The 27,195-nt window shown below is 41.1% G+C and overlaps 4 protein-coding genes across 4 annotated transcripts in view; 1 reads left to right on the top strand and 3 right to left on the bottom strand.

Annotated features, from left to right (window-relative positions):
- The window catches only part of LOC115020017 (zinc finger protein ZIC 4-like), a 9,121-nt gene extending 8,637 nt beyond the window's left edge, over positions 1–484 (bottom strand). Inside the window, exon 1 of the mRNA XM_029449842.1 lies at positions 1–484. This exon is cut by the window's left edge and continues 319 nt beyond it. Coding sequence (XP_029305702.1) covers positions 1–204 — 204 coding nt within the window. The 5' untranslated portion in view covers positions 205–484.
- Positions 485–4,581: 4,097 nt separating this feature from the next.
- The window catches only part of vps8 (VPS8 subunit of CORVET complex), a 33,466-nt gene continuing 10,852 nt past the window's right edge, over positions 4,582–27,195 (top strand). Inside the window, exons 1-7 of the mRNA XM_029450172.1 lie at positions 4,582–4,709; positions 7,376–7,444; positions 8,684–8,814; positions 10,832–10,928; positions 11,863–11,895; positions 12,580–12,634; positions 26,364–26,488. Of these exons, the coding sequence (XP_029306032.1) occupies positions 4,638–4,709; positions 7,376–7,444; positions 8,684–8,814; positions 10,832–10,928; positions 11,863–11,895; positions 12,580–12,634; positions 26,364–26,488 (582 nt within the window). The 5' untranslated portion in view covers positions 4,582–4,637. The remainder of the gene's footprint in view (positions 4,710–7,375; positions 7,445–8,683; positions 8,815–10,831; positions 10,929–11,862; positions 11,896–12,579; positions 12,635–26,363; positions 26,489–27,195) is intronic.
- Positions 14,330–15,770, bottom strand: LOC115019817 (DELTA-sagatoxin-Srs1a-like). Its single transcript, XM_029449456.1, has 2 exons — positions 15,703–15,770; positions 14,330–14,756 (listed from the first exon to the last, which is right to left on the bottom strand). Exons 1-2 carry the CDS (start codon positions 15,768–15,770, stop codon positions 14,330–14,332), a joined length of 495 nt encoding a protein of 164 aa, XP_029305316.1.
- Positions 20,869–22,312, bottom strand: LOC115019816 (DELTA-sagatoxin-Srs1a-like). Its single transcript, XM_029449455.1, has 2 exons — positions 22,245–22,312; positions 20,869–21,295 (listed from the first exon to the last, which is right to left on the bottom strand). The coding sequence occupies exons 1-2, from the start codon at positions 22,310–22,312 to the stop codon at positions 20,869–20,871; spliced, it is 495 nt and encodes a 164-aa protein (XP_029305315.1).

Genomic DNA, 27,195 nt, shown 5'->3' with positions numbered 1-27,195 from the left:
ACAGACCAGCTCGGTTTTGACGGTGGGGCCTTTGGAGAAATCCAGCAGGCCGTCCATCCCACCGCCGGCACCACAGTCGGCAGACGCGGAGATATTAGTGGCTCTCGGATGTGGTGGAAAGACGATGCTCGAAGCCCCGGAGTTGTTGTTCCCCAGCGGAGAGACGAGGCCATTGTGCCTGGCCACAACAGCCGTCCGCTTCATGCTCAGCACGGCGGGCTGCCCCGCTCCTGTCTCCAACTACAATCCTCTCTTCCACGTAAAACGAGTTAAATCCAACTGGCAAAGCGTTCGCCGCTTTCCTGCTTCCTTCCTGTGTTTTGGTGAAAGGGAGAGCGCATGCGGCAGTGTCTTTACCCCCCGCTGTTCTAGATCCCGAGAGTCAGAGCCTCCATGCTTTTATTTACTGTGTGAATGGAGGTGAACGGAGTCGAAGAAATACAGCAGGCCACGACCCAACACTGTCGGGGGGCTTCCTTGTCTCCTTTCCTTTTTCCATCCTTTCTTCATTCCTTTTCTCATTGTTCAACTAACAGACCCACAAAGTTCTGATACACACATGATTTAACAGATTCCCCTTCAGTGTTTTTTATTATGGGTTCCTGTGCAAAATCTAGTTTGGCAATCTGAAAAATAAATGAAATAGGCTATCCACTAACAGGCCTATTTGTGTAACCAGAATTTTAAATGACACTTGTGCTTTCTGTGTCATTCAATGTTTGGTAAGATCATTTGAGATTTTTATCGTGGAAGTCTTATTTCTGTAGTTTTGACAATCCTTCCCATCAGATAACAGTTTATTCAGCAATTTCAATGCTGCTATTATTTGTCTTATTATTATTTTATTTATTATCAACAATTCCTGTGAAAATACTAAAACTAATGGTCTTTATATCCACAACCTCATGTAGCATAAACCTTCCTGCCCTAAAATGACACAATAAACCAATACACTTGGTGTTGTGATTTAGGGACAGCCATGTTGTGAGGATTGTATTTATGCATCACAAACAAAAATCATTATTTTTTAAATAAGAAAGGATGCAGTGCTGCTCTTTGCACTAAAGCACAGATTAGAGGATACAAGTGAATATACCATAATCAATATAATGCATTAATGAATAATATAATATTATGAGGATACATTTGTAATTTTAAGTGAAAATAGTCATTACTTAAGTTGAAATTTGTGAAAGACATAAGATATAATGTTAGGGGACTAAAACATAATGCTTCAGAATACATTTGTTGTAATTAAATAGTACAATTAGACTAAATGTTTTTGCTAATGCTCTGATGCTGTGCTGTAGAACCATGTGTGTGTCAGGGAGAGCCATCTGAAGTGGAGGAAAATGTATATTTATACAAGTAAAATACCAAAGTCTGACATTCAAAATAAATAAATAAAGTGTTATCAGAAAAAATATTCTTAAAGACTGAAAAGGAAAAGTACCCACCTTAAATAGTCTATTTGAAATAGTTGTCAAAACATTATACAGCTACAGTTGACAGATACATTGAGTAATAAGTACAGCATTTCTTTTGTCTAAACATAAAGGCAGAAAATCCTCATTATCGGGAAGTTGGAAACTGAATATTCGGAAATATAGCTAGACAGAATTACTAAAATCAATTAATTATCAATTGACTAATCATTGAATCTATTAATTGTTTCAGCTCTAACACCCTAAGCTTTACTGCTAATTAGAATCCTAATGTTAGAGTATACAAAGTTTGGGACCGGACTAGACTGTTGTGCAAACTTCTGAGATGTTTGTGAGGAGGCAGCTAAAATAAAAGTAAATGCTCGTCCCAAATCAATGCAGGGGGAAATAGGTGACATAAATGAGCTGTACTATAATGGTTGTCATGACAGGGACAGCATAATGCATGAATTCTATCAGTACAACAGTCACAAAATATTCACCACTATGTTCCTGTGAGTTTCTCTTTAAACATAAATACCAATCCAATCACTTCTTTTGCTGTTCTTCTGTTAATGAAACTCAACACTCCCTGCAGATGTGTGACCATGAACATGTCTCTCTAGTCTGTGAATGTTACCCTAGTGTGTAGTGATTGGTCTGTTCTGTGCTACTGTAGAAACATGGTAGTGCAACATAGTGGACTCTGTGAAGGAGACCCGCTCACTAAGTATATATGAAGGGATCACAAGGTAACAAAAACACAACCATTCTTAGTTTCAGGTTAAAAAAACATAGTTATCATTATTATATTCAATTTCAGCTAATATATTCCCCTAAATACTACACACTGGCCCTTTAAGTACAATTTTGAGGTACTCAGTTTTATGCTACGTTACTTCTTCACTACGCTTCAGAGAGAAATAATACACTTATTTAAGAGCTATAGTTACTTTTCAAATTAAGATTTTACATACAAAACATAGGATCAGTTTATAAAATATGATCCATTGTCACAGATTAAACTACCAAAAGTGTATGACGTAGTGAAAATTAGATCCACCATGACAAATGGTAACATTAAAGTACAGTTCACATAATATTACATGGATGATAATGACCCAGTAATATAACAGTATATTGAGAACACTCATGTTAGAATCAGAATCATTTTAACTGCCATGTAGGTTTTCACCTATAAGGAATTTGCTCTGGTAACGTTGGTGCATAAATATAAAAAAATTACAATTAAAATGTACAATTAACAATATATCCAAAATATAAACAGTAGGGGTAATGTACAACACACAACACAAGGACAGCCGGCTGAGCAGTACATTAATGTAACGTGTAGAGGGGGGGAGGGAGAGACAGTGTTAGTGGGGGTCTCTGGCCTTGTTGATGAGGCCAACTGCAGAGGGGAAGAAACTGTTCATATGGCGTGAGGTTTTGGTCCTGATGGACCGCAGCCTCCTGCCGGATGGGAGTGACTGTAAAAGTCTGTGTCCAGGGTGGGAGGGATCTGCTGCAATCTTACCTGCACGCTTCCGGGTCCTGGAGGCGTGTAGGACCTGGAGGGATGGCAGATTGCAGCTGACCACCTTCTCCGCAGAGCGAATGACACGCTGCAGTCTGACCTTGTCCCGGTCAGTGGCAGCAGTGTACCAGATGGTGATGGAGGAGGTGAGGATGGACTCGATGATGGCAGTGTAGAAGTGCACCATCAATGTCTTTGGCAGGTTGAATTTCCTCAGCTGCAGCATGAAGTACATCCTCTGCTGTGCTTTTCTGATGATCAGCTCCCACGTCAGGTCCTGGGTGATGATGGTGCCCAGGAAGTGTAAGGACTCCACAGTGACAACAGGCGAGTCACGCAGGGTGATTGGGGCAGGTGTGGCTGGGCTCTTCCTGAAGTCCACTATCATCTCCACTGTCTTTAGAGCGTTGAGCTTCAAGTGGTTCACACTGCAATGTAGTCAATTATGAGAACTTTTACCTTCATTTTTTTTGCTAAAACTTCTACACTTTTATTCAAGTTAAAATTTCAATGCAAGACTTTTACTTGTAATGGAGTAGTTATATGCTGTGATATTACTCTGTAAATGACCTCTATTGGGCTTCTAGTTGAATGTTCACATTGATGCCCTGTGAACTCTGATATGTAACACCTGTTCTACATACTATATATGCATGTCAGTCAGGGTACAGCTGACTTCATCCGACAATGTCCTGAAACATAAGACCGCATTAGAGTCAAGTGTTCATCTTTCCACTTGCACGTGCACCGCACTAGAATAGGTGTGTGTTTTCCTTCAGAGGTTCACGTTTAAATGAGAGTGATAATACCCCCTGCACCACTAGGGGTTTAACTTTATTCAGCTGCTGTCTATATGTAGCACCATCTCCTAATGATTTAAACTACACAGATATCACCCATATCACCCTTGAGTATCATGACCAATGTTGTTGACACTATATCTCCACTGCTGTCGCAATATCTTACATATCTGATTTAACACAACCTATTACCTTTTTCACCTAACATCCTCCTTAACCCACTCTTTACCATTTATTTCACTTACCTACTCACCTGGTTATCACACAACCATTAACCAACTTCTTTATTGGTGCTGGTCTATTTGGATTTGAACTTTGTCACCAGGTTGCTGAGCAGTGTTCTTGCCCCAGCTCTACTTAAACCATCTGCTCAACCCTTATCCCTTCCACCATTGGCAATGTCATTAAACGACCACACCGTACAGATACATATAGATGAAGACAGCAGTGATATTATTGCAGCTGGCTGGATTTAAAGGCCTGTTATGAGATGTGTATAACATCTAGATTCTAGTTGTTAGTGTGGTAATGTGCTCATTACAGTGCTCAGTGCTTCAAAATGAATGTCTCAACATTTCTTGGACTACTTTCATGTTCCCTCTATTATTAAAATATAATATTTTACAATTGTGTCGTATTTAAGCGACTGTAATGAGTCTTTTATTCAAATATGTATAAAACATACATATTGCTTATATATATATCATTTTTTTTTTTTCTCATAGTTTTACAAAAATGATATGTTTTCCAGACAGTTGTGAGTTATGTAGGTTTAGAAACTTTATTCTGAAAAATTCAACCGGAAGATGTAATAAATCTGCCAGAGGAACAGCGAGCATAGGGGGAGGGAGGCGAACTGTACATGTAAATACTGCAATGTCGGAGTCTCCGGACGCCCACAGCCTACTCTCTGCTTCCTCACAGCTAAACCTGATGGAGATGGACGCGGTGAGAGACTCCTTACTTATTCTAATGTCATGGCAAAGGAAGACTTGAGTGAGAATGAACTCTGGCGCAGCAGTCTGTTGTTGTCCCGTCGTGGATACACCATGATGGTCTTTGGGTCTGACCTATGGGTGTTACACGATTCTTTCCTCACTAGCTATAGGAAAAACATGTTTATGTTAATAACGAACTCTAGCTCGTGACCCTACAAGCAAGGCCCAGCTCCGCGTACTGGATTCTGTCGTAGTTCCATTGTAAGGAAAGCTACTTGGGATGGTGACATTTCGGTGCTGTCATATTGGAGTAACTTAAGCGAAATGTCTTATAGACACCGGGTTCAATTGAAATAAGCACTGAGCATAACACTAATTATTGCTATTTTAAGGTTGAGTGTTGTGACCGTATCAACACATTTATGAACAGACAAGTCTATTACACTGCCCTAAAGTCTGAACATTATCACGTGATCAAGTAACGTTATTGTTTACCATGCAGCTCACGCTGACGTCAACACGTAGCGAAACATTTACATTTTAAGAAATGTTGCCACTAGCTTTGCCACAGACAGTGAATTAAAAATGTATTCTCTTCTTGTAATTTTCAGAATTTTGAGTAGGTTTAATCTTACAATTTGCCGTCCGTGGTGCGTTCACGCGCCGTCACTTCCTGTGTGTTTTACCATTTACACGTCCAACAAACAGGAGTAAACTCATTCAAACAGTTGATATTTGCAAGATCCAGCGATTGAGGATTACTTTGTGCTTCTCAGATTCATGTTTGCAAACTATTATATAGAATCCAGCAATCTGTAAACTCTGACTGTGAATGAAAGCACATCTCTAATGTAAGCATATTATGGAGGTGTGCCTTCATTCACATAAACATGTGCTAATTCAAAGTTTATAAAATGTGTTATTTTCTTTACCAATTTAAACCAAGTTACTTTCAAATGTATTCATCTTCAACACCATGGAGATCCTAAACAAGTGTAAACATGTAAGAGCCACACCAGGCGGTGATGCAGTCGGTCTCGATGGTGCACCTGTAGAAGGTGCAGAGCATCCTGGAGTTCAGGTTTAGCCTCCTCAGCCTGCGGAGGAAGAAGAGCTGTTGTCTCACTCTCTTTGTAATGGTGTTGGTGTGAGGAACCTGAAGCTGTCAGAGCTGTGGCCTCCTCTGTACGCCGTTTCGTCACTGTCAGTGATCACGCCGTAGACGGTTGTGTCATCAGCAAAGTTGATGATTCAAAGATTCAAACACCAATGATGATGATGGTGGTCCTGTCAGGAGGTTCAGGATCCAGTCACAGAGGGTGCTGGTGAGCCCCAGGTCTTTGAGCTTTAAGACGAGCTTGGAGGGCACAATGGAGTTAAATACTGAACTGTAGTCAGTAACATTCTTACATATGTTCCTCTGGTCCAGGTGGGTGAAGGCAGTGTGGAGGGAGAGGGCAGTGTGGGGGGTCAGGGCAGTGTGAAGGGTGAGGGCGATGGCGTCGTCAGTTGAGCTGTTTGGCCTGTATGCAAAGTGAAGTGTGTTCAGTGAGTCAGGGAGGGAGGAGGTGATGAAGGTGTCTTCATGATGGTGGAGGTTCTGCTGGACAGGAACAATGGTGGTCAGTTTGAAACGTGGGGACTACAGACTGGAGCTGTGAGAGGTGGAACATGTCTGTGAAGACGTCCACCTGTTGATCTGTACAAACCTTGAGAGCTCGGCTAGGGATGCCTTCAGGTCCAGGAGCCTGGTGTGGATTAATCCTTCTGAAGGATTTGCACACATCTGCTCTGGATATCACAAGCTGTCAGGGGGTCCTGGTCATTTTGTACCTCCTCAGCCGGGAAGTTTTTTTCAAAGCATGCATGGAAAGTTTTCAGTTTATCTCCAATCCTGGGTGGCTTGACGATACTTTTTTGGGTAATGTTAGTCAGTAGTCAGTCAGTGAAACAAAAGTCTGTGTTGACCAATCCTTTTTCATTGCTTTCACACAAAATGCTTTCAATGACAATTTATTTCTCCAAAATCAATAAACTCTTTTTGCATTCATATTCCACAACCTCTATATATCTGCAGCATGTATTCCAAATGGTAACACACTGTTTTTAAAACTGTAAGAAAAACATTCAAAACAGAATGATGGCAAATGTTGTGTTATCTTCTAAGTTGTTTAACAGATCTAGATGTAAATACCTGGAAATAGAAGCTGAAAGACTGATCTTTTGTCTCATATTCATCATCTTCAGCACTAGAGCCCTTAAAATATAGTAAGTTGCTAATGAAGAGTCAGTATTGATCGGTGCAAAAAAACAGTATTAGGAGCAGTAAAGAGTAGCCACAGTACAGCTACCGTAGCCTTATCCATAGCACCATATCCATTTGGTACAACCAAACTGCAGCTACAGCTTCAACCAGCACAGCCAGACGGAACAGCTGCAGCCGTGCTCACAGCCAGTGGCTTTTGTATGGAGGAATGAGCAAAAACTTAGGTAGCGCAAAACTTAATGCGAGGTAAAGCAAAAACATAAATCCCACTAAACCTTTGGTGGTAATATTTGGACATGCTGCCAGCCAGACAGCTGACGGAGATTAAACTATGGACACAACAAAGAAAGCACAAAGAAACAAATACTGCTTTCTAACCCTCTGTGTTTTTGTAATTATTCTGTTCTCAGATCGATGACAAGGAGTTTGACATTCCTCAAGTTGACACACCTCCCACACTGGAGAGCATCCTAAATGAGGTGAGTTCATGTTACTCTTTGACTGCATCACATCCAACACTGGCAGGACTTGCTTACTTCTCTCACTGGACAAGAAAGAAAGAAAGTGGGGGTGAGATATGTTAAAGGGAAAGAAAGATAAAATTAGGTTTTAAAGCTGTTAAATTGTTAAAATATGTTGAGATTATATTTATAGAATTGGATGAGACTGTTGACCCAGATTCCCCTCAACCCGTCTGTTTGCTATCCTGGCTCCAAAATGGTGGAACGAGCTCCCCGTTGATATCAGGTCAGCAGAGAGTCTTCACACCTTCTGTCGCAGACTGAAAACCCACCTGTTTCGACAGCACCTTGGCCAATTAAACAAATATTTCTGTATGTAGCACTTACATTGGTTTGGCTTATTTGCAGCTATTGTTCTGCATTTAAATGATTTCACCTATTTGAAAATGATGTACTTGTAAGATTCTTGCTGTTCGGAGTTGTATCTGCATGATTGTTTGCACTTACTGTAAGTCGCTTTGGACATCTAAATGTAATGTCATGTTAATGTGTATTAAGATTAACAAAAAAAGAAGAAAAGGGGAAATTCAAGCTACACTTTTTATTAACTTTTTCTAAAATTAAGGCAAATGTGCTGTGAGTGGGAAAAGTGATAACTAATAAAAACTAGGGCTGTCGAATTAGCGCGTTCATTTCGATTAATTAATCACAGAAAAAATTAACGCATGGTCTGTGTTGTCTAAGATAATTGTAGCAAACAAGATATTGGAGAAAGAGTATTGAAATAAAAGACATGTTGACCTGTTTATAATGCCTACTCATTGATTCACTCATCTTCCAAAATCCATTTGAATATTTTGAAATGCTTCTCACAGCAAATATTGATATATGCAATTAATTTAGATTAATTAATCACAAAGCTTGTAATTAATTAGATAAAAAATTGTAATCGCCTGACAGCCCTAATAAAAACTACTAGCCTCTTATTGCAGTTCCCGGATAAAGTTTGGGCCATCCAGTAAAACTGAAGTTGTTGCGATTCTAAGAAGATAACATCAGCAGCAGATTTAACATCAGTTTAGGATATGAAGGGGAGTTCCCTCAGCAGGTCGAAGGGTCTCACTTATACAGACAGTAGTTCAATATCAGATCCACTATGGATGTAGGAGAGCCCTCCTAATGAGGTGTATTTGTTTTGTTGTCCTTTGGGTGCGTAGCTGAGGCGTGTCTTTTTGTTGTCCTGTGTGGTGTCTGCAGCTGGAGAATGAGGAGGAACCATTTGTGTTGGAGGATACCTGCGTGCTAAACACAGACAACATGGACGCTCACTCCTGTGACACCTCCTCTCTGGCCAGCTCTGACAGTGGAGACCCAGCTCACCTCAAACGGCATGAACACACACACACACACACACACACACACACACACACACACACACACACACACACACACACACACACAATAAGTCACTTTAAAGGTATCCTCTATAACTGCTACACAGATGATGATACGGATGATTTGTGCTTTGATCTCGTCCTGTCTCAACTGTTGTTGTAATTTCCTCTTCACCCGTTTTAGAAAAACATCCCTGGATCTCTTACAAGCGGCCCCAAAATGCTGCTGCTAAACTTTTGACATGATCATCAAAAAGGTCTCATGTGACTCCAATCTTGATTTTTCTTCATTGGTTCCCAAATCAAATTCAGATTAAATTCAAGGTGCTTGTAATGGCTTCTAGAGTTCTGCATGCTCAGATTAACTGCAGTCCTATTTTAGCAGTAGGTTGCTAAAGACTGGTCAGGGTTTGATGGTTGTTCCTCGCTCCAGCCTCAAATCTAAGCAGACTGCATTTGAGGTTATGGCTCCTATGGAGCTCTCTCTCTCTGGTCTTTAGATCTGTGGACACCTTTCAAAGAGATATTTTCATTAATTTCTATTGTATGAGTTTTTTACTCGTTTTAAGTCTGTATTTTATATCCTACGTACTTACTCTGTGTAACAACAATCTAAAATCAGATTGTCCAAATTGAATAAAGTGATTTTAAATCAAATAAATTAGAGCTGTCAATTGATTTAAATATTTAATCCCTATTAATTGCTTGATTTTGCTTAGTTAATCGCAACTGTGTCCGTAAAATGTACCTTTAAAAGAAGATTTTTCTAGTTTTTAATACTCTTATCAACATGGAAGTCGATAAATCTGCTTGCTTTTTGCAAATGTTTGGATATTTATTGTTGGAAATTAATTAACAATACCAAATTATGACAAATATTCATACCCTCCCAGGTACTGCTTTTAGGGATGTCACAATACCAGAAAACTAGTGGCCAATACCAGTAAAATTCCACGATTCTCTATACCGATTCGATACCAAATAAATGATTGTATTTATATTTAAATATTTGCTATAATCTGTGTAATAGTAGTTATAAATTTATAAAGATTTAAACAGATCATAATTTAGGGTACACACACATCTGTAGGGTACACACACATCTGTCGGGTACACACATCTGTAGGGTACACAATACATCTGTAGGGTACACACATACATCTGTAGGGTACACACACATCTGTCGGGTACACACATCTGTAGGGTACACAAATACATCTGTAGGGTACACACATACATCTGTAGGGTACATACATCTGTAGGGTACATACATCTGAAGGGTACACACATCTGAAGGGTACACAAATACATCTGTAGGGTACACACACACATCTGTCGGGTACATATATCTGTCAGGTACATACATTTGTCGGGTACATACATCTGAAGGGTACACACATCTGTCGGGTACACACATCTGTAGGGTACACACACACATCTTTAGGGTACACACACATCTGTCGGGTACATGCATCTGTCGGGTACACACATCTGTAAGGTAGACACATACATCTGTATGGTACACACATCTGTAGGGTACACACATCTGTAGGGTACACACATACATTTGTAGGGTACACACATACATCTGTAGGGTACATACATCGGAAGGGTACACACATCTGTAGGGTACACAAATACATCTGTAGGGTACATGCATACATCTGTAGGGTACACACATCTGTCGGGTACACACATCTGTCGGGTACACACACACATCTGTAGGGTACACACATCTGTATGGTGGGTTTTCTGGACAGTAAGTCACAGACTTGAAACAGATGCTGCTGTAGCAACCACAGCAGCACAAGCATCAGCCAATACACACCCTAACCCTAAAAGAGTCCTGTGAAGAAGTGACCACCAGCCAAACAAACACAAACACTCACTATACCTTGCTGTTGGTGCACACCTGTCTTTGCATGTACAAGTTAATTCAATGGAAAATGTTGTCTTTGTGTGTGTCTGTGTTTACCTTTGTGTCTGTGTGTGGACACGTACACGTATGAAGAAAAAGGAGGACAGTGGATCTGAATGCGACCGTTCATGGGTCTGTTCTTCGACACAGCCTGCTGAAGGGCATCTCTGCACAGATTGTCTCTGCTGCTGTAAGACACACACACACACAGACACATACACACAGTCTTTGATGTCCTCCAACAATAACAAAAAACGACTTACATTATTTTTAATGTTGAAACATCCCAAAACAACGAGTGCTTACTTCATCGTTGTTGTTAGGGATGTAGGGATGACTATTTTTGAAGTTGATTTAAGATAGAAGATAATTTATTCTTGTTTGTCTTCGACTATCTCGTCAGACAACAGCACATTAGCATTAAAGGGTCTTAAAGTACTAACTGTTTCTCTGAAGCTAATGCTAACCTCTGGCTTCGAGTTACTTGATTAAAACACCAGCTGTTATCTGTCAATGACTATGTTGACATGCACACTAATATTACATTATTATTGGAATGTGACAATATTCTGAATTTTATATGGGTCATGTATACAGTATATTCTGAATGTAGCTTTTTTCCAATCAAGACGTGGGATATGGCGACATAAAATCAGGTTTTAGAAGCATTCTTTGAACATGTATTCAGCACCTCAAGAAAATGTGTCTTGAGGTTTTTACTGCAGTTTACGACTCACAGCCTCTTGCCTGTTTACGACCAGCTCTGTGCCTGGGACACAAACTTAACGGCTGCATGTAAACGGGAGTATTAGTGGAATATTCATTTTCATTCGCCATGTAAACAGCTTTGTAGGAATATTGTCTTTTTTGGAATAAGGGCAAAATACTGAATATTTTGTGCATGTAAACACAGTCAATGGTTCTGTTTTTAGACAATTGAGTATCAGTTGGTAATTCTGTAATCCTGCTTTAGTTCTGTTGTAGATTCTGTTGCTGAAAGTGATTTGATTTGGAGGAGTGACTGATGTCTGTACTGCAGTACTAGCTACAGAACTCTATATTTGTTGCAGTAGAATCATGCATTTGTGTTTAAGCATAATAAAGACATTTGTGTATTTCCTCAGGACAAAGTGGATGCTGGCCTGCCAACTGCTATAGTGAGTATGAGTTAATTCAACAACCAATCCAACTGAACAAAGGGACATGGTATTACTTTAAAGGAACATATGATAACAACTTCATGGTGCATTTTTAGCGATTTCATCATTTCAAAGGTGGACATATACTAGAGACATGGTAAATAAACTGAAGTTAAAGTTGCCTTCATCAACAGATGATAGTAGACAGACATGAAATGAAGGGAGAGAGGGGTTTTACATGCAACCCCAGCCTGAATAGATCCGGAGACATCGCAAGTATGCACCATGGGAATGTGGTACTGAGGTGCACCGCATTCAAGGTTATTGCATTTATTTATTCATTACTGTAGAGCAGTTTCAGAAGGTTTTACACATACATACAACAGAAAGCAAAGTTGAACATATACTTTGAAAGCAGCCACAGCATGCTGTACTCTAGTGAGAGATGTAGGGGAGAAGCAGAAAGTGAATGTGAGGGTGTGCACACAGCCACGCTTCGACAATACAGGTTCAAACTTTAGAGCAGCCTCTATTATTATACAGTACACCCACAGGGGGCTCTATGCTTGTGTGAGTTCTGGTGGAGGCATAACGTTTGATATGGTTTTATGGTGTTTTGTCTTATTTGGTGTGTTTTGCCTTTCATTAGCGTTCCCTGACTTCCTCTGATCGGTTCTAAGCTGTACATGTTTTTGTGTTCAGACCGTGGCGGGTGTGATTGCTGTCGGAACGTCTCATGGTCTGGCTCTGGTCTTCGGTGAGTGTAAACTAGATTACGCTCCTTATATACACACAGCGGTGTCAATGATATTTCCATATATTACAATGCAAATATAACACAAACGGTGTAGATAAAGTTAATTAAGTATAGTTATCGGTTACCAAGTTGACACAGGCTGCTATACATTCAACTAAAGACTTTCTTCACTGTGATTGCAATGTGTTCGATTCCAGATGGACACCTGTTGCATGCGTAGTGGTAGTAGAGCTTTACTGTCTGCATCAGGGTCTTTAATACTCCCCACACTATAGGAGAAGTGGACAGTCACTGGGACCGCACCTATTGGTTTGTAAACTACGGAGTTTGGCACCAGCAGTGGTTGGCAAGCCCCAAATGTTGTAATTGTGCACATAGTGGCTTTAATGGTAAAACATTGAAATGACTCACGACAGTATGTGTTCAGCACGTATTAGACTAACTACTCTCAGCGATTAGAGCTTTGAAGCTGAATGACACTTGAACAGGATTCATCACATGGCTTTGGATAGTTGCTTCCATCCCTTGTTGTAGATCCTCATACGCTGACACGGGTTGTTTAGGAATTTAGAGACTGGTCTCGAAGTCCACACACATGGCTGTGTGCCTTTCAAACATCTTCTCGGCATAATTCTAGTGGAACCATGCTTCACTACCAATGAAAGGATTAAATTGTATATAAATTGTGGAGAACACAAGTATTCTGTTGCATGCTGCTGATGTTGTTGCTCTCGCAGAGTGTGCAGAGAATGTTGTCTTGTGTGAGAAATGGAGGTTGGTACTTACTTAGAAGCTCTTTATCTTACATTACCACATATCAGGTTTATTTTAATAAGAAGTGTAACTTTACAAAGTCCTTATTAATGCAAGATATAGAAAGCCTACAGTACATGGTATGTTCTCTTTAAAAGAATGCTCCAGGTATGTATAGGTACAAAACAATTCAAATTCATTTTGGGACAAACCTTTTTTTCTCTTGGCTAAACCAGAGTTAAGTAACTGTAGAAAGGTTTATGTACATCACCAAAAATATCTCCTTCACTACATCATACACACCCGTCCACAAACTCCTACTGATTGTAGCTGTGCCCTCTAGTGTCTGTCCTTTACACACACACCTAAACATAGGCTCGCTGTATAATCAGTCCAAGAAGGGTCATGAAATTCAAAGTCTTTTTAGACGGTCCTGTTCCATAGATCTGAGGAAGTGTGCTCTGGTGTCCTTCTACCATCATGTCAAGTCATGCAGAATGCTTACGAATCATGTGTGAGCTTTTAAGTGTTGAGGTTGAGGATGTTCTAAATTGCGCTTCACACGGCCTTATGTGCTGTCAGCTGTAAAACATGGGCAAAAGTAATCCAATATAAAATGACAATATATAAATATTGGAGGATAAAATGTACTGAGGCTGTCACAGACACTACTGCACAGACCATCAGAAACCTGGATAATGTTAGAATCATGTATTATATTTTCCAAAGAGGACATGGTTTGATGGTTTTATTTGTAATTAGGCATAATCTTTTTAAAATCACACCTGAAATAACCAATATTTAGTGTACAATCATGTGTACTCGTATTATAAGTATGTTGATTAATGAGCACCACTTGTCAGTTGATTATATATTTGATCAAAATGACTGTGATCATCTCATATAGCTTCCATAACAACAGCAGGATGATCCTCGCTTGACTTAATACATGCCTGTATCACTGACATCCACCCTCAGGACTGCTTCACCTGAGTCTGACATGGAGGCACTGACAATAACATAATCGCCCTCGTAAGAAATGCTGGAGCCGTCAGCCTTTGCTCTTACAAAATTGTTTTCACTTCCATTATACATAACATCATAGAGATTGTAGTCGCAGTTGTTTCCTCTCTCAAAGATCCCCACAGCAAACCAGTTGGAGTACATGTTTCGATCAAAGGGCACGGAGAACATGACCGCCATGACGTGGCTGTAGTCGTTCAGGTCGTAGTTGAAAAGGTCATAGGTGAAGACGCCGACGGATCCGGTTGCACTGCCAGTGGTCTTGTTGAACATTGCGCTGGCAGCAGAGCAGGGACCCACCATAGGTGGCAAAGGGACCTCACAACATCCGCTCTCTGTGAACACCCTGAACACAGAGACACAACATGTCAGACATGTTCTCACAAATCACACCATAGATTTTCCATTCTTGAGTGGGGATTTATGTCTCTGCTGTACAAGCACGTGAACACACCCACAAGGAGTCAAAGCTGTGTGTTACCTTAATGATTCTGCAGTAATGTCACAGAACCATTAAAAAATACACAACATGGTATGTGGACAGCTGAGCATTCCACTCGTGTGGTGTGAAAAATGTCTTTGCAGTCAGCGTTCCATTCCAAAGGTGCTGGACGGGGTTGACGTCAGGGCTCTGTCAAGTTTTTCTACACCAAACTGGGAAAACCTTTTTTTTTTTTTTTTTTTTTTTTTTTTTATGGACCTGGCTTTGTGCACACGGGAACTGTTGTGTTGAAACAGAAAAGTGTTAGACCCAAACTGCTGACTCAAACCCTGAAGCACCCTTCATTGGAAAAAAATCAGAGCAGTGTGCAAGCTGGGCAGCTCCGACGCACTGAGTCTGGTAGTTAAGCTGACTGGACTCGATAAAGATCTGACTTCACAAAACAAACAGAGAAAAGTGTGTTGGAGCATGCAGCTTTCTTATTTGAAAAAGAAAAGTAAGGACTTAGTAAGTAAATTTTAATTTTGAGAACAATGTAGCTTGAGGTGACAATCTATCTTCCTAATATTGTCATATTTCTGTCTATGCTGCACACACAGCATTGATTGCATGGCAGGGTGTTGCATGATGTATAGACCGTAAAGCCATTTGGGTTGCTTAGTTAAAATTGACTTGACTGGACTCTGAGACATCAATACAGCCCTAAAACTAACAACTGATGATCACTTCATGTTTGTTTGTGATGCTGTTACAATATACAACCACTACAATCAAAGGAACTGCTTAAGTCCGGTTTACAATGTACTTTCATTACCTTTAGACAAAGACAAGTACAAAAGCAATGCATAACCTTGGGTTGGAGAGAGTGTAGCTGCCAGAGTTGTTGTTAATCTCAACAGAGCAGATGCGATGAGGCATTGTGATGAGGTGTGGAGCGGTGGTGGGGGAAGAGGCTGGCTGGGAATAAGAGACAAGACAGCATCATTTCAGCAAATTCAGCATCTCTGAAACAGTAACAGTTGGTCAGACTCAGTCATCTCTGCTTTACTGATTAATACACACCTTTGTGAGCGTTTGTTGAGTTTCAGTGTGTGTTCTCACTCACTAATTGAAGGTGACCTCTGTTATTAACCCATGTAAGCGCTAACTTACTTCTGAAGCTCAGGTTTGTGTTGTTACTGCCATGTAAAATGTATTGTTAAAACTGTAAACTGTTAAAACTCCTCATTTCCATAAGAGAGTTGAAAAATGAAGAGAGTTGGAGATGTTTGTATTTTGAATAGTCATGCTGCAGCGGCCCTGAGAGCTCAACGCACTGCACATTAAGAAAACATTTTCATCTTATGTATGTGGTTGTGTTTTTTATTTGCAGATGTGTGTTTTCAAATTGTTGAAGATGTTGAGAGAGTAAGATTAGCAACTGTTATGGCAGAAGCTAAAGTGGAACCGCTATATTAAACACATTAAATTAATGGATGACCAAAATGTTGATGGATGTAGTTGATTAAATATGACAAAAACAGAATATGACTGGTGAGAAGTGGTGTAGGAAAATTGCATGCACCCGAAATGAAACAAAACTCGTCCATGTGGATACAGATCTCATTAAACACACACATGATGGTAATATATGAGTACTTACCCTTTTTATGATCTGCAGAAAATAAAAAGCCAAAAGCAGTTGTTGGAGCTGACCGATTGTTGGTGCAGGTTTCAGGCAGCATGTGGTGGTGAAGTCACATTGCACATGAGCTGCTCACACACCAGGTTTTATTGAGTCGCGTAATCAGGACGTCTAGGCACCAGTTGACTCCCTCCTTATCTCCTGTCCAGTATCGGCTCCTCGCTGTTCCCGGACCTGGCCACCACCTTATCACCATGCAAGGATTGGACTGATTACATCCACGTGTGCTTTTATTTGGGCCTTCTTTTGTTTGAACCTTTTAAAATCGGTACCCATTATTTGTACAGGGCGTGAGGACATGGATGGTGAGGACTTACTGGCCTGCCATGTTCACAGGGTAACACTAGAGAACAGAGCAATACGCAAATGAATTGACTGACCATGAAATGTTCGGCTAAGTGAACAGTAGTTGTAGTATAATATAATTCCTGAGTATAGGACTTGGCACAAAGTTATTTTGTGATTTTATTTATTTTAAATTGCGCTGTTTATAGTTTATGGAATAAAAAAAACATCAAACCATACATAAAAGACATAGAATTTAAAATGCATTTAGTAAGTGATAGTAGTAGAAGTGGGTTGTAGTGGTAACATGCACAAATAATACTAACTGGTAAAGAGACGACATGGCTGCCATACAAGGTGCCCAACTGCTCATCATCTAATCTGATGGTCATCCACACGGATTGGAGCTTCAGTCTCTTTCCCAAGGACACATTGAGAGCCGGACTGGAGGAGCTGGGGATTGAACCTCCGATCTTCTGATAAGTGTTGATGCCTGCTGAGCCACGACGGCCACGCTTTAGGTAGAAACGGTCAGAAGCAGCAGAAGCAGCGGTAATAACAGTAATAGTACATCGGCAGTGAATAATAATGTTTACATGCATTGCTGTTGGTAGTTTCAGTTACCACATTAGCTGTAATGGTATTAATGTAACAGTATAGTTGTAGCCATGATAATGGTAGCAATAGCATAAAAGTATTAGACTGTTAGGATATATTTATTTGTTTTCCCATTGCAAATCAATGATATATATAAACAAGCGTCTTCCTCGGATCTAGCATTAATATTTTGAAAAGACTTTCTATCGGCAGTCCTATCAGGTATATGAGTAATATTTGCCGTAGCAGTTATCAGTGCTTGCATTGGAATAGAGAATGCGTCAGAGCTCCAGCAGCCTGTGCAGTGTGTACAGGTAACGTGTGCAGAAGAGGTAGGGACGAGCCAGGTACAAGTAATTATTCATGTATTTTGTGCAGGGCAAAAGTACCAATCCATGGGATTGTTAAGTAGCTGTCCCTGCTCCATGACGGTTGCAGTGTGTACTGGTCTTTGGTCAAGGCTCAGCTGTAAACGGCTGTAAAGATTCACACTAACGGTTCATTAGTTAGCCAATCATGATCAACATCATCTTTATACCCCTGACCACTCTTTACATCCACAAGCATCTGCTTTATAAAGGAACACTTCTCCCTAATAAAACACTGCTGCTCCCTGCTGCTTTGACAGAATGTTCAGACCTCCTCACACTGATACAACACAGCCTCTGTTACACACAATCAGAATGACTAATTCACACACAAACACACACCCATTCTAAGCATGGCCCAAGCTACAGGCAAGCCACGTCTCCAGGTAAGAAGTGGAGGTGGAGGATAAGTACAGATACCGCTGAGCTCACCTTGACAACGGTCTGGACTGGAACGCAACACAGACAGTTTGCAGGAAAGGAAAGAGCACCCTCCTCTTCCTGAAGAAACTGTGACGGGGCAGTGGCATCATCTGTTCCTGGAGCTGTTAGAGGTGGTGGAGAGGATGCTGTTCATGGAAAACACCTCACATCCTCTTTTACCACCTCCTGGTCAAACAGCTTTCTTTCAAATTTCAGTAAGAGACTGATCCAGCTCAGCTGTGACAAGGACTGCTAGAGGAGGTCTTTCCTGCCAGCTGCCATCTCCCTGTACAAGACAGAGGGGTCGGGAGGGGAACTAGTCCCCACTGAGTCAGGACAGGGGGGTCGGGAGGGGAACTAGTCCCCACTGAGTCTGCTTTTAACCCATCCTAGTACTAGGAGCTAATGTACAGCGCCCGGGGAGCAATGGGAGTGAGGGGGGAAGGGGGATGTCCGGTGCCTTGCTCAAGGGCACCACGTCAGGGCAGCAGGTGAACTGGGACCTCTCCAAGTAGCAGTCACACTCCATTGTTTTTAGGTCGGGTCGGTGACTTGAACCATCAACCCTGCGGCTCACAGGCAGTGGCTTGGACTGTGGGCTCAGTTTATTTGGGAGGAGAACTAAACACTAACACAAATACTCTCACCCTGGACTCGTACATCGTATTTAAATGATCTAAGCAATAACAGGTCTATAATTATACATTAATTGCATTTAACTTTGCGCTACCTGAACACCTCAGCATTACACATGTATATATGTAAAGTAAAAATCCTCTATTGTCAAAAAGTATTGTATAGCTGTTTGGATATCTTTGTCTTCTTTGCTGAGATGAATAAAGTACTCCTTCTATCTACACAGTATCCATCTCTGGACTCTCTCTTCAGACACTGCTTATGGTTATGAATGGTTCTCTTATTGTGTGTTACTGCAGCTCAACATGATGAATGTTGTTGAGCTGCAGTAACAGGAGTGAAGAAGTCCAGTATGACCAACACACACCTGCTCCTGACCTGGTGAAGTTAGCTAAAATAAAGCATGGGTAGTTTTAAAAAGAGAATTGTAGACATACAATATTTATAGCATGTTTTATGTCTTACAGGATTGTTATAATTTACAGGGGAAATTGTGAAAATATGCAAAGAGCTCTCGGTCTCCACTGATACACCTGTTGCATGCGTAGTGGTAGTAGAGCTTTACTGTCTGCATCAGGGTCTTTAATACTCCCCACACTATAGGAGAAGTGGACAGTCACTGGGACCGCACCTATTGGTTTGTAAACTACGGAGTTTGGCACCAGCAGTGGTTGGCAAGCCCCAAATGTTGTAATTGTGCACATAGTGGCTTTAATGGTAAAACATTGAAATGACTCACGACAGTATGTGTTCAGCACGTATTAGACTAACTACTCTCAGCGATTAGAGCTTTGAAGCTGAATGACACTTGAACAGGATTCATCACATGGCTTTGGATAGTTGCTTCCATCCCTTGTTGTAGATCCTCATACGCTGACACGGGTTGTTTAGGAATTTAGAGACTGGTCTCGAAGTCCACACACATGGCTGTGTGCCTTTCAAACATCTTCTCGGCATAATTCTAGTGGAACCATGCTTCACTACCAATGAAAGGATTAAATTGTATATAAATTGTGGAGAACACAAGTATTCTGTTGCATGCTGCTGATGTTGTTGCTCTCGCAGAGTGTGCAGAGAATGTTGTCTTGTGTGAGAAATGGAGGTTGGTACTTACTTAGAAGCTCTTTATCTTACATTACCACATATCAGGTTTATTTTAATAAGAAGTGTAACTTTACAAAGTCCTTATTAATGCAAGATATAGAAAGCCTACAGTACATGGTATGTTCTCTTTAAAAGAATGCTCCAGGTATGTATAGGTACAAAACAATTCAAATTCATTTTGGGACAAACCTTTTTTTCTCTTGGCTAAACCAGAGTTAAGTAACTGTAGAAAGGTTTATGTACATCACCAAAAATATCTCCTTCACTACATCATACACACCCGTCCACAAACTCCTACTGATTGTAGCTGTGCCCTCTAGTGTCTGTCCTTTACACACACACCTAAACATAGGCTCGCTGTATAATCAGTCCAAGAAGGGTCATGAAATTCAAAGTCTTTTTAGACGGTCCTGTTCCATAGATCTGAGGAAGTGTGCTCTGGTGTCCTTCTACCATCATGTCAAGTCATGCAGAATGCTTACGAATCATGTGTGAGCTTTTAAGTGTTGAGGTTGAGGATGTTCTAAATTGCGCTTCACACGGCCTTATGTGCTGTCAGCTGTAAAACATGGGCAAAAGTAATCCAATATAAAATGACAATATATAAATATTGGAGGATAAAATGTACTGAGGCTGTCACAGACACTACTGCACAGACCATCAGAAACCTGGATAATGTTAGAATCATGTATTATATTTTCCAAAGAGGACATGGTTTGATGGTTTTATTTGTAATTAGGCATAATCTTTTTAAAATCACACCTGAAATAACCAATATTTAGTGTACAATCATGTGTACTCGTATTATAAGTATGTTGATTAATGAGCACCACTTGTCAGTTGATTATATATTTGATCAAAATGACTGTGATCATCTCATATAGCTTCCATAACAACAGCAGGATGATCCTCGCTTGACTTAATACATGCCTGTATCACTGACATCCACCCTCAGGACTGCTTCACCTGAGTCTGACATGGAGGCACTGACAATAACATAATCGCCCTCGTAAGAAATGCTGGAGCCGTCAGCCTTTGCTCTTACAAAATTGTTTTCACTTCCATTATACATAACATCATAGAGATTGTAGTCGCAGTTGTTTCCTCTCTCAAAGATCCCCACAGCAAACCAGTTGGAGTACATGTTTCGATCAAAGGGCACGGAGAACATGACCGCCATGACGTGGCTGTAGTCGTTCAGGTCGTAGTTGAAAAGGTCATAGGTGAAGACGCCGACGGATCCGGTTGCACTGCCAGTGGTCTTGTTGAACATTGCGCTGGCAGCAGAGCAGGGACCCACCATAGGTGGCAAAGGGACCTCACAACATCCGCTCTCTGTGAACACCCTGAACACAGAGACACAACATGTCAGACATGTTCTCACAAATCACACCATAGATTTTCCATTCTTGAGTGGGGATTTATGTCTCTGCTGTACAAGCACGTGAACACACCCACAAGGAGTCAAAGCTGTGTGTTACCTTAATGATTCTGCAGTAATGTCACAGAACCATTAAAAAATACACAACATGGTATGTGGACAGCTGAGCATTCCACTCGTGTGGTGTGAAAAATGTCTTTGCAGTCAGCGTTCCATTCCAAAGGTGCTGGACGGGGTTGACGTCAGGGCTCTGTCAAGTTTTTCTACACCAAACTGGGAAAACCTTTTTTTTTTTTTTTTTTTTTTTTTTTTTTTTATGGACCTGGCTTTGTGCACACGGGAACTGTTGTGTTGAAACAGAAAAGTGTTAGACCCAAACTGCTGACTCAAACCCTGAAGCACCCTTCATTGGAAAAAAATCAGAGCAGTGTGCAAGCTGGGCAGCTCCGACGCACTGAGTCTGGTAGTTAAGCTGACTGGACTCGATAAAGATCTGACTTCACAAAACAAACAGAGAAAAGTGTGTTGGAGCATGCAGCTTTCTTATTTGAAAAAGAAAAGTAAGGACTTAGTAAGTAAATTTTAATTTTGAGAACAATGTAGCTTGAGGTGACAATCTATCTTCCTAATATTGTCATATTTCTGTCTATGCTGCACACACAGCATTGATTGCATGGCAGGGTGTTGCATGATGTATAGACCGTAAAGCCATTTGGGTTGCTTAGTTAAAATTGACTTGACTGGACTCTGAGACATCAATACAGCCCTAAAACTAACAACTGATGATCACTTCATGTTTGTTTGTGATGCTGTTACAATATACAACCACTACAATCAAAGGAACTGCTTAAGTCCGGTTTACAATGTACTTTCATTACCTTTAGACAAAGACAAGTACAAAAGCAATGCATAACCTTGGGTTGGAGAGAGTGTAGCTGCCAGAGTTGTTGTTAATCTCAACAGAGCAGATGCGATGAGGCATTGTGATGAGGTGTGGAGCGGTGGTGGGGGAAGAGGCTGGCTGGGAATAAGAGACAAGACAGCATCATTTCAGCAAATTCAGCATCTCTGAAACAGTAACAGTTGGTCAGACTCAGTCATCTCTGCTTTACTGATTAATACACACCTTTGTGAGCGTTTGTTGAGTTTCAGTGTGTGTTCTCACTCACTAATTGAAGGTGACCTCTGTTATTAACCCATGTAAGCGCTAACTTACTTCTGAAGCTCAGGTTTGTGTTGTTACTGCCATGTAAAATGTATTGTTAAAACTGTAAACTGTTAAAACTCCTCATTTCCATAAGAGAGTTGAAAAATGAAGAGAGTTGGAGATGTTTGTATTTTGAATAGTCATGCTGCAGCGGCCCTGAGAGCTCAACGCACTGCACATTAAGAAAACATTTTCATCTTATGTATGTGGTTGTGTTTTTTATTTGCAGATGTGTGTTTTCAAATTGTTGAAGATGTTGAGAGAGTAAGATTAGCAACTGTTATGGCAGAAGCTAAAGTGGAACCGCTATATTAAACACATTAAATTAATGGATGACCAAAATGTTGATGGATGTAGTTGATTAAATATGACAAAAACAGAATATGACTGGTGAGAAGTGGTGTAGGAAAATTGCATGCACCCGAAATGAAACAAAACTCGTCCATGTGGATACAGATCTCATTAAACACACACATGATGGTAATATATGAGTACTTACCCTTTTTATGATCTGCAGAAAATAAAAAGCCAAAAGCAGTTGTTGGAGCTGACCGATTGTTGGTGCAGGTTTCAGGCAGCATGTGGTGGTGAAGTCACATTGCACATGAGCTGCTCACACACCAGGTTTTATTGAGTCGCGTAATCAGGACGTCTAGGCACCAGTTGACTCCCTCCTTATCTCCTGTCCAGTATCGGCTCCTCGCTGTTCCCGGACCTGGCCACCACCTTATCACCATGCAAGGATTGGACTGATTACATCCACGTGTGCTTTTATTTGGGCCTTCTTTTGTTTGAACCTTTTAAAATCGGTACCCATTATTTGTACAGGGCGTGAGGACATGGATGGTGAGGACTTACTGGCCTGCCATGTTCACAGGGTAACACTAGAGAACAGAGCAATACGCAAATGAATTGACTGACCATGAAATGTTCGGCTAAGTGAACAGTAGTTGTAGTATAATATAATTCCTGAGTATAGGACTTGGCACAAAGTTATTTTGTGATTTTATTTATTTTAAATTGCGCTGTTTATAGTTTATGGAATAAAAAAAACATCAAACCATACATAAAAGACATAGAATTTAAAATGCATTTAGTAAGTGATAGTAGTAGAAGTGGGTTGTAGTGGTAACATGCACAAATAATACTAACTGGTAAAGAGACGACATGGCTGCCATACAAGGTGCCCAACTGCTCATCATCTAATCTGATGGTCATCCACACGGATTGGAGCTTCAGTCTCTTTCCCAAGGACACATTGAGAGCCGGACTGGAGGAGCTGGGGATTGAACCTCCGATCTTCTGATAAGTGTTGATGCCTGCTGAGCCACGACGGCCACGCTTTAGGTAGAAACGGTCAGAAGCAGCAGAAGCAGCGGTAATAACAGTAATAGTACATCGGCAGTGAATAATAATGTTTACATGCATTGCTGTTGGTAGTTTCAGTTACCACATTAGCTGTAATGGTATTAATGTAACAGTATAGTTGTAGCCATGATAATGGTAGCAATAGCATAAAAGTATTAGACTGTTAGGATATATTTATTTGTTTTCCCATTGCAAATCAATGATATATATAAACAAGCGTCTTCCTCGGATCTAGCATTAATATTTTGAAAAGACTTTCTATCGGCAGTCCTATCAGGTATATGAGTAATATTTGCCGTAGCAGTTATCAGTGCTTGCATTGGAATAGAGAATGCGTCAGAGCTCCAGCAGCCTGTGCAGTGTGTACAGGTAACGTGTGCAGAAGAGGTAGGGACGAGCCAGGTACAAGTAATTATTCATGTATTTTGTGCAGGGCAAAAGTACCAATCCATGGGATTGTTAAGTAGCTGTCCCTGCTCCATGACGGTTGCAGTGTGTACTGGTCTTTGGTCAAGGCTCAGCTGTAAACGGCTGTAAAGATTCACACTAACGGTTCATTAGTTAGCCAATCATGATCAACATCATCTTTATACCCCTGACCACTCTTTACATCCACAAGCATCTGCTTTATAAAGGAACACTTCTCCCTAATAAAACACTGCTGCTCCCTGCTGCTTTGACAGAATGTTCAGACCTCCTCACACTGATACAACACAGCCTCTGTTACACACAATCAGAATGACTAATTCACACACAAACACACACCCATTCTAAGCATGGCCCAAGCTACAGGCAAGCCACGTCTCCAGGTAAGAAGTGGAGGTGGAGGATAAGTACAGATACCGCTGAGCTCACCTTGACAACGGTCTGGACTGGAACGCAACACAGACAGTTTGCAGGAAAGGAAAGAGCACCCTCCTCTTCCTGAAGAAACTGTGACGGGGCAGTGGCATCATCTGTTCCTGGAGCTGTTAGAGGTGGTGGAGAGGATGCTGTTCATGGAAAACACCTCACATCCTCTTTTACCACCTCCTGGTCAAACAGCTTTCTTTCAAATTTCAGTAAGAGACTGATCCAGCTCAGCTGTGACAAGGACTGCTAGAGGAGGTCTTTCCTGCCAGCTGCCATCTCCCTGTACAAGACAGAGGGGTCGGGAGGGGAACTAGTCCCCACTGAGTCAGGACAGGGGGGTCGGGAGGGGAACTAGTCCCCACTGAGTCTGCTTTTAACCCATCCTAGTACTAGGAGCTAATGTACAGCGCCCGGGGAGCAATGGGAGTGAGGGGGGAAGGGGGATGTCCGGTGCCTTGCTCAAGGGCACCACGTCAGGGCAGCAGGTGAACTGGGACCTCTCCAAGTAGCAGTCACACTCCATTGTTTTTAGGTCGGGTCGGTGACTTGAACCATCAACCCTGCGGCTCACAGGCAGTGGCTTGGACTGTGGGCTCAGTTTATTTGGGAGGAGAACTAAACACTAACACAAATACTCTCACCCTGGACTCGTACATCGTATTTAAATGATCTAAGCAATAACAGGTCTATAATTATACATTAATTGCATTTAACTTTGCGCTACCTGAACACCTCAGCATTACACATGTATATATGTAAAGTAAAAATCCTCTATTGTCAAAAAGTATTGTATAGCTGTTTGGATATCTTTGTCTTCTTTGCTGAGATGAATAAAGTACTCCTTCTATCTACACAGTATCCATCTCTGGACTCTCTCTTCAGACACTGCTTATGGTTATGAATGGTTCTCTTATTGTGTGTTACTGCAGCTCAACATGATGAATGTTGTTGAGCTGCAGTAACAGGAGTGAAGAAGTCCAGTATGACCAACACACACCTGCTCCTGACCTGGTGAAGTTAGCTAAAATAAAGCATGGGTAGTTTTAAAAAGAGAATTGTAGACATACAATATTTATAGCATGTTTTATGTCTTACAGGATTGTTATAATTTACAGGGGAAATTGTGAAAATATGCAAAGAGCTCTCGGTCTCCACTGATACAAAATGATTTGAGTCTTAAGTTCATACTGTGATGTTTGGGTTTGGACTGAGGTTTGATTGGGGCTGAGGTCTCCGCAGGGCTGACCCATGTCTCTTTATATTGCTGACATAATGATGCCGGGCAGGAAAAGGTACGAACATCCCTGTCAGACGAGTCACTCATGCTTAATATTCATTTTGTGTTCAACCTGACTCGCTCATGTCCATTTTGGTTTGGCCGAGCTACTTTGCTGCATGTTTTGTTGTTTGATTTGTTTATTTACATTTGGTAGTTTTTTTTAAATATCATTCCCAGCTTCATTTGGTGCCAGTGTGTTGTGTGTTGGTATCATTTTGTGAAACCTTGAGGTTGTCCTTTTTTACAAATTCATTTTTACCATCAACACGTTTTATAAGTCTGTCCACCTGCTTCTGCAGTTAAATGTCCTCTTCATTCTTCCTCCAGATACCAATCAGGCTCTACGGCTCTGTCTGGGAACCAAGGCCACTGGGGCAGAGTTTGGAGCCGTCTCTGCCCTCAGCATCAATCACGACTGCTCACGAATGCTCTGTGGCTTCGCCAAAGGACAGGTATACCTCTGACACACATGCATACAATCACAGGCTTGTTCACTGGGAGTTCATTAGAGTTTTAAAAAGTTCACAAAGACAGTGACGAATCTAACAGCAGCCTGTTAAAGGTCAACAGGGTTTCTCCTGATGGTATACAGTATGTGTTGTTTGTTCTATGGCAGGTGGTACTGAGGAGGGACAGTGGTGCTCTGAGAGAGTTGATGGTTGAGACTGAAAATCTCGGGTTTTCTAAATCACTGATACTTTTTTTCTAGTGAGAGCAATATCGTCCTCTTAAAGCTGGAAAATCTGCATTAATAAATAAAGGACAGCTAGACTATTAATACTGACTAGTAAGTGTTGAAGTGATGCTTTATTGAGAGCACAGCGAGAGACTCTCACCATGCATTTCAAGAGCCAAAGGTCCATCAATGTGATGACACAAACGGCAGGCTGTATGTGCCCATAGAGCTGCCACTCAACTTCGTGCTAAAGTCAGTCCGATATCTGAAGATTGAATTACCTCAGTATTGGAACCCGTCCCATCTCTAGTTGTCTTTCATGTGCATAATGTACAAATATGATGCCCTGTCTGGTAGGGATGAAACAATATTCGAGGAACCAAAGTAAAGACTGTGGACCTCTCTTAATACATCAGAAGAGTTTGCCATGTTAGTTGAATGTGGACAAAAGACAAAAGTGGAAGAGTGAAACAAAGGGAAAGG

This window comes from Cottoperca gobio, chromosome 15 (assembly GCF_900634415.1).
Source record: "Cottoperca gobio chromosome 15, fCotGob3.1, whole genome shotgun sequence".
Lineage (NCBI taxonomy): Eukaryota > Metazoa > Chordata > Actinopteri > Perciformes > Bovichtidae > Cottoperca > Cottoperca gobio.
The sequence above is the reverse complement of the archived record's forward strand: the minus strand, read 5'-3'. Positions and strand labels throughout refer to the sequence as shown.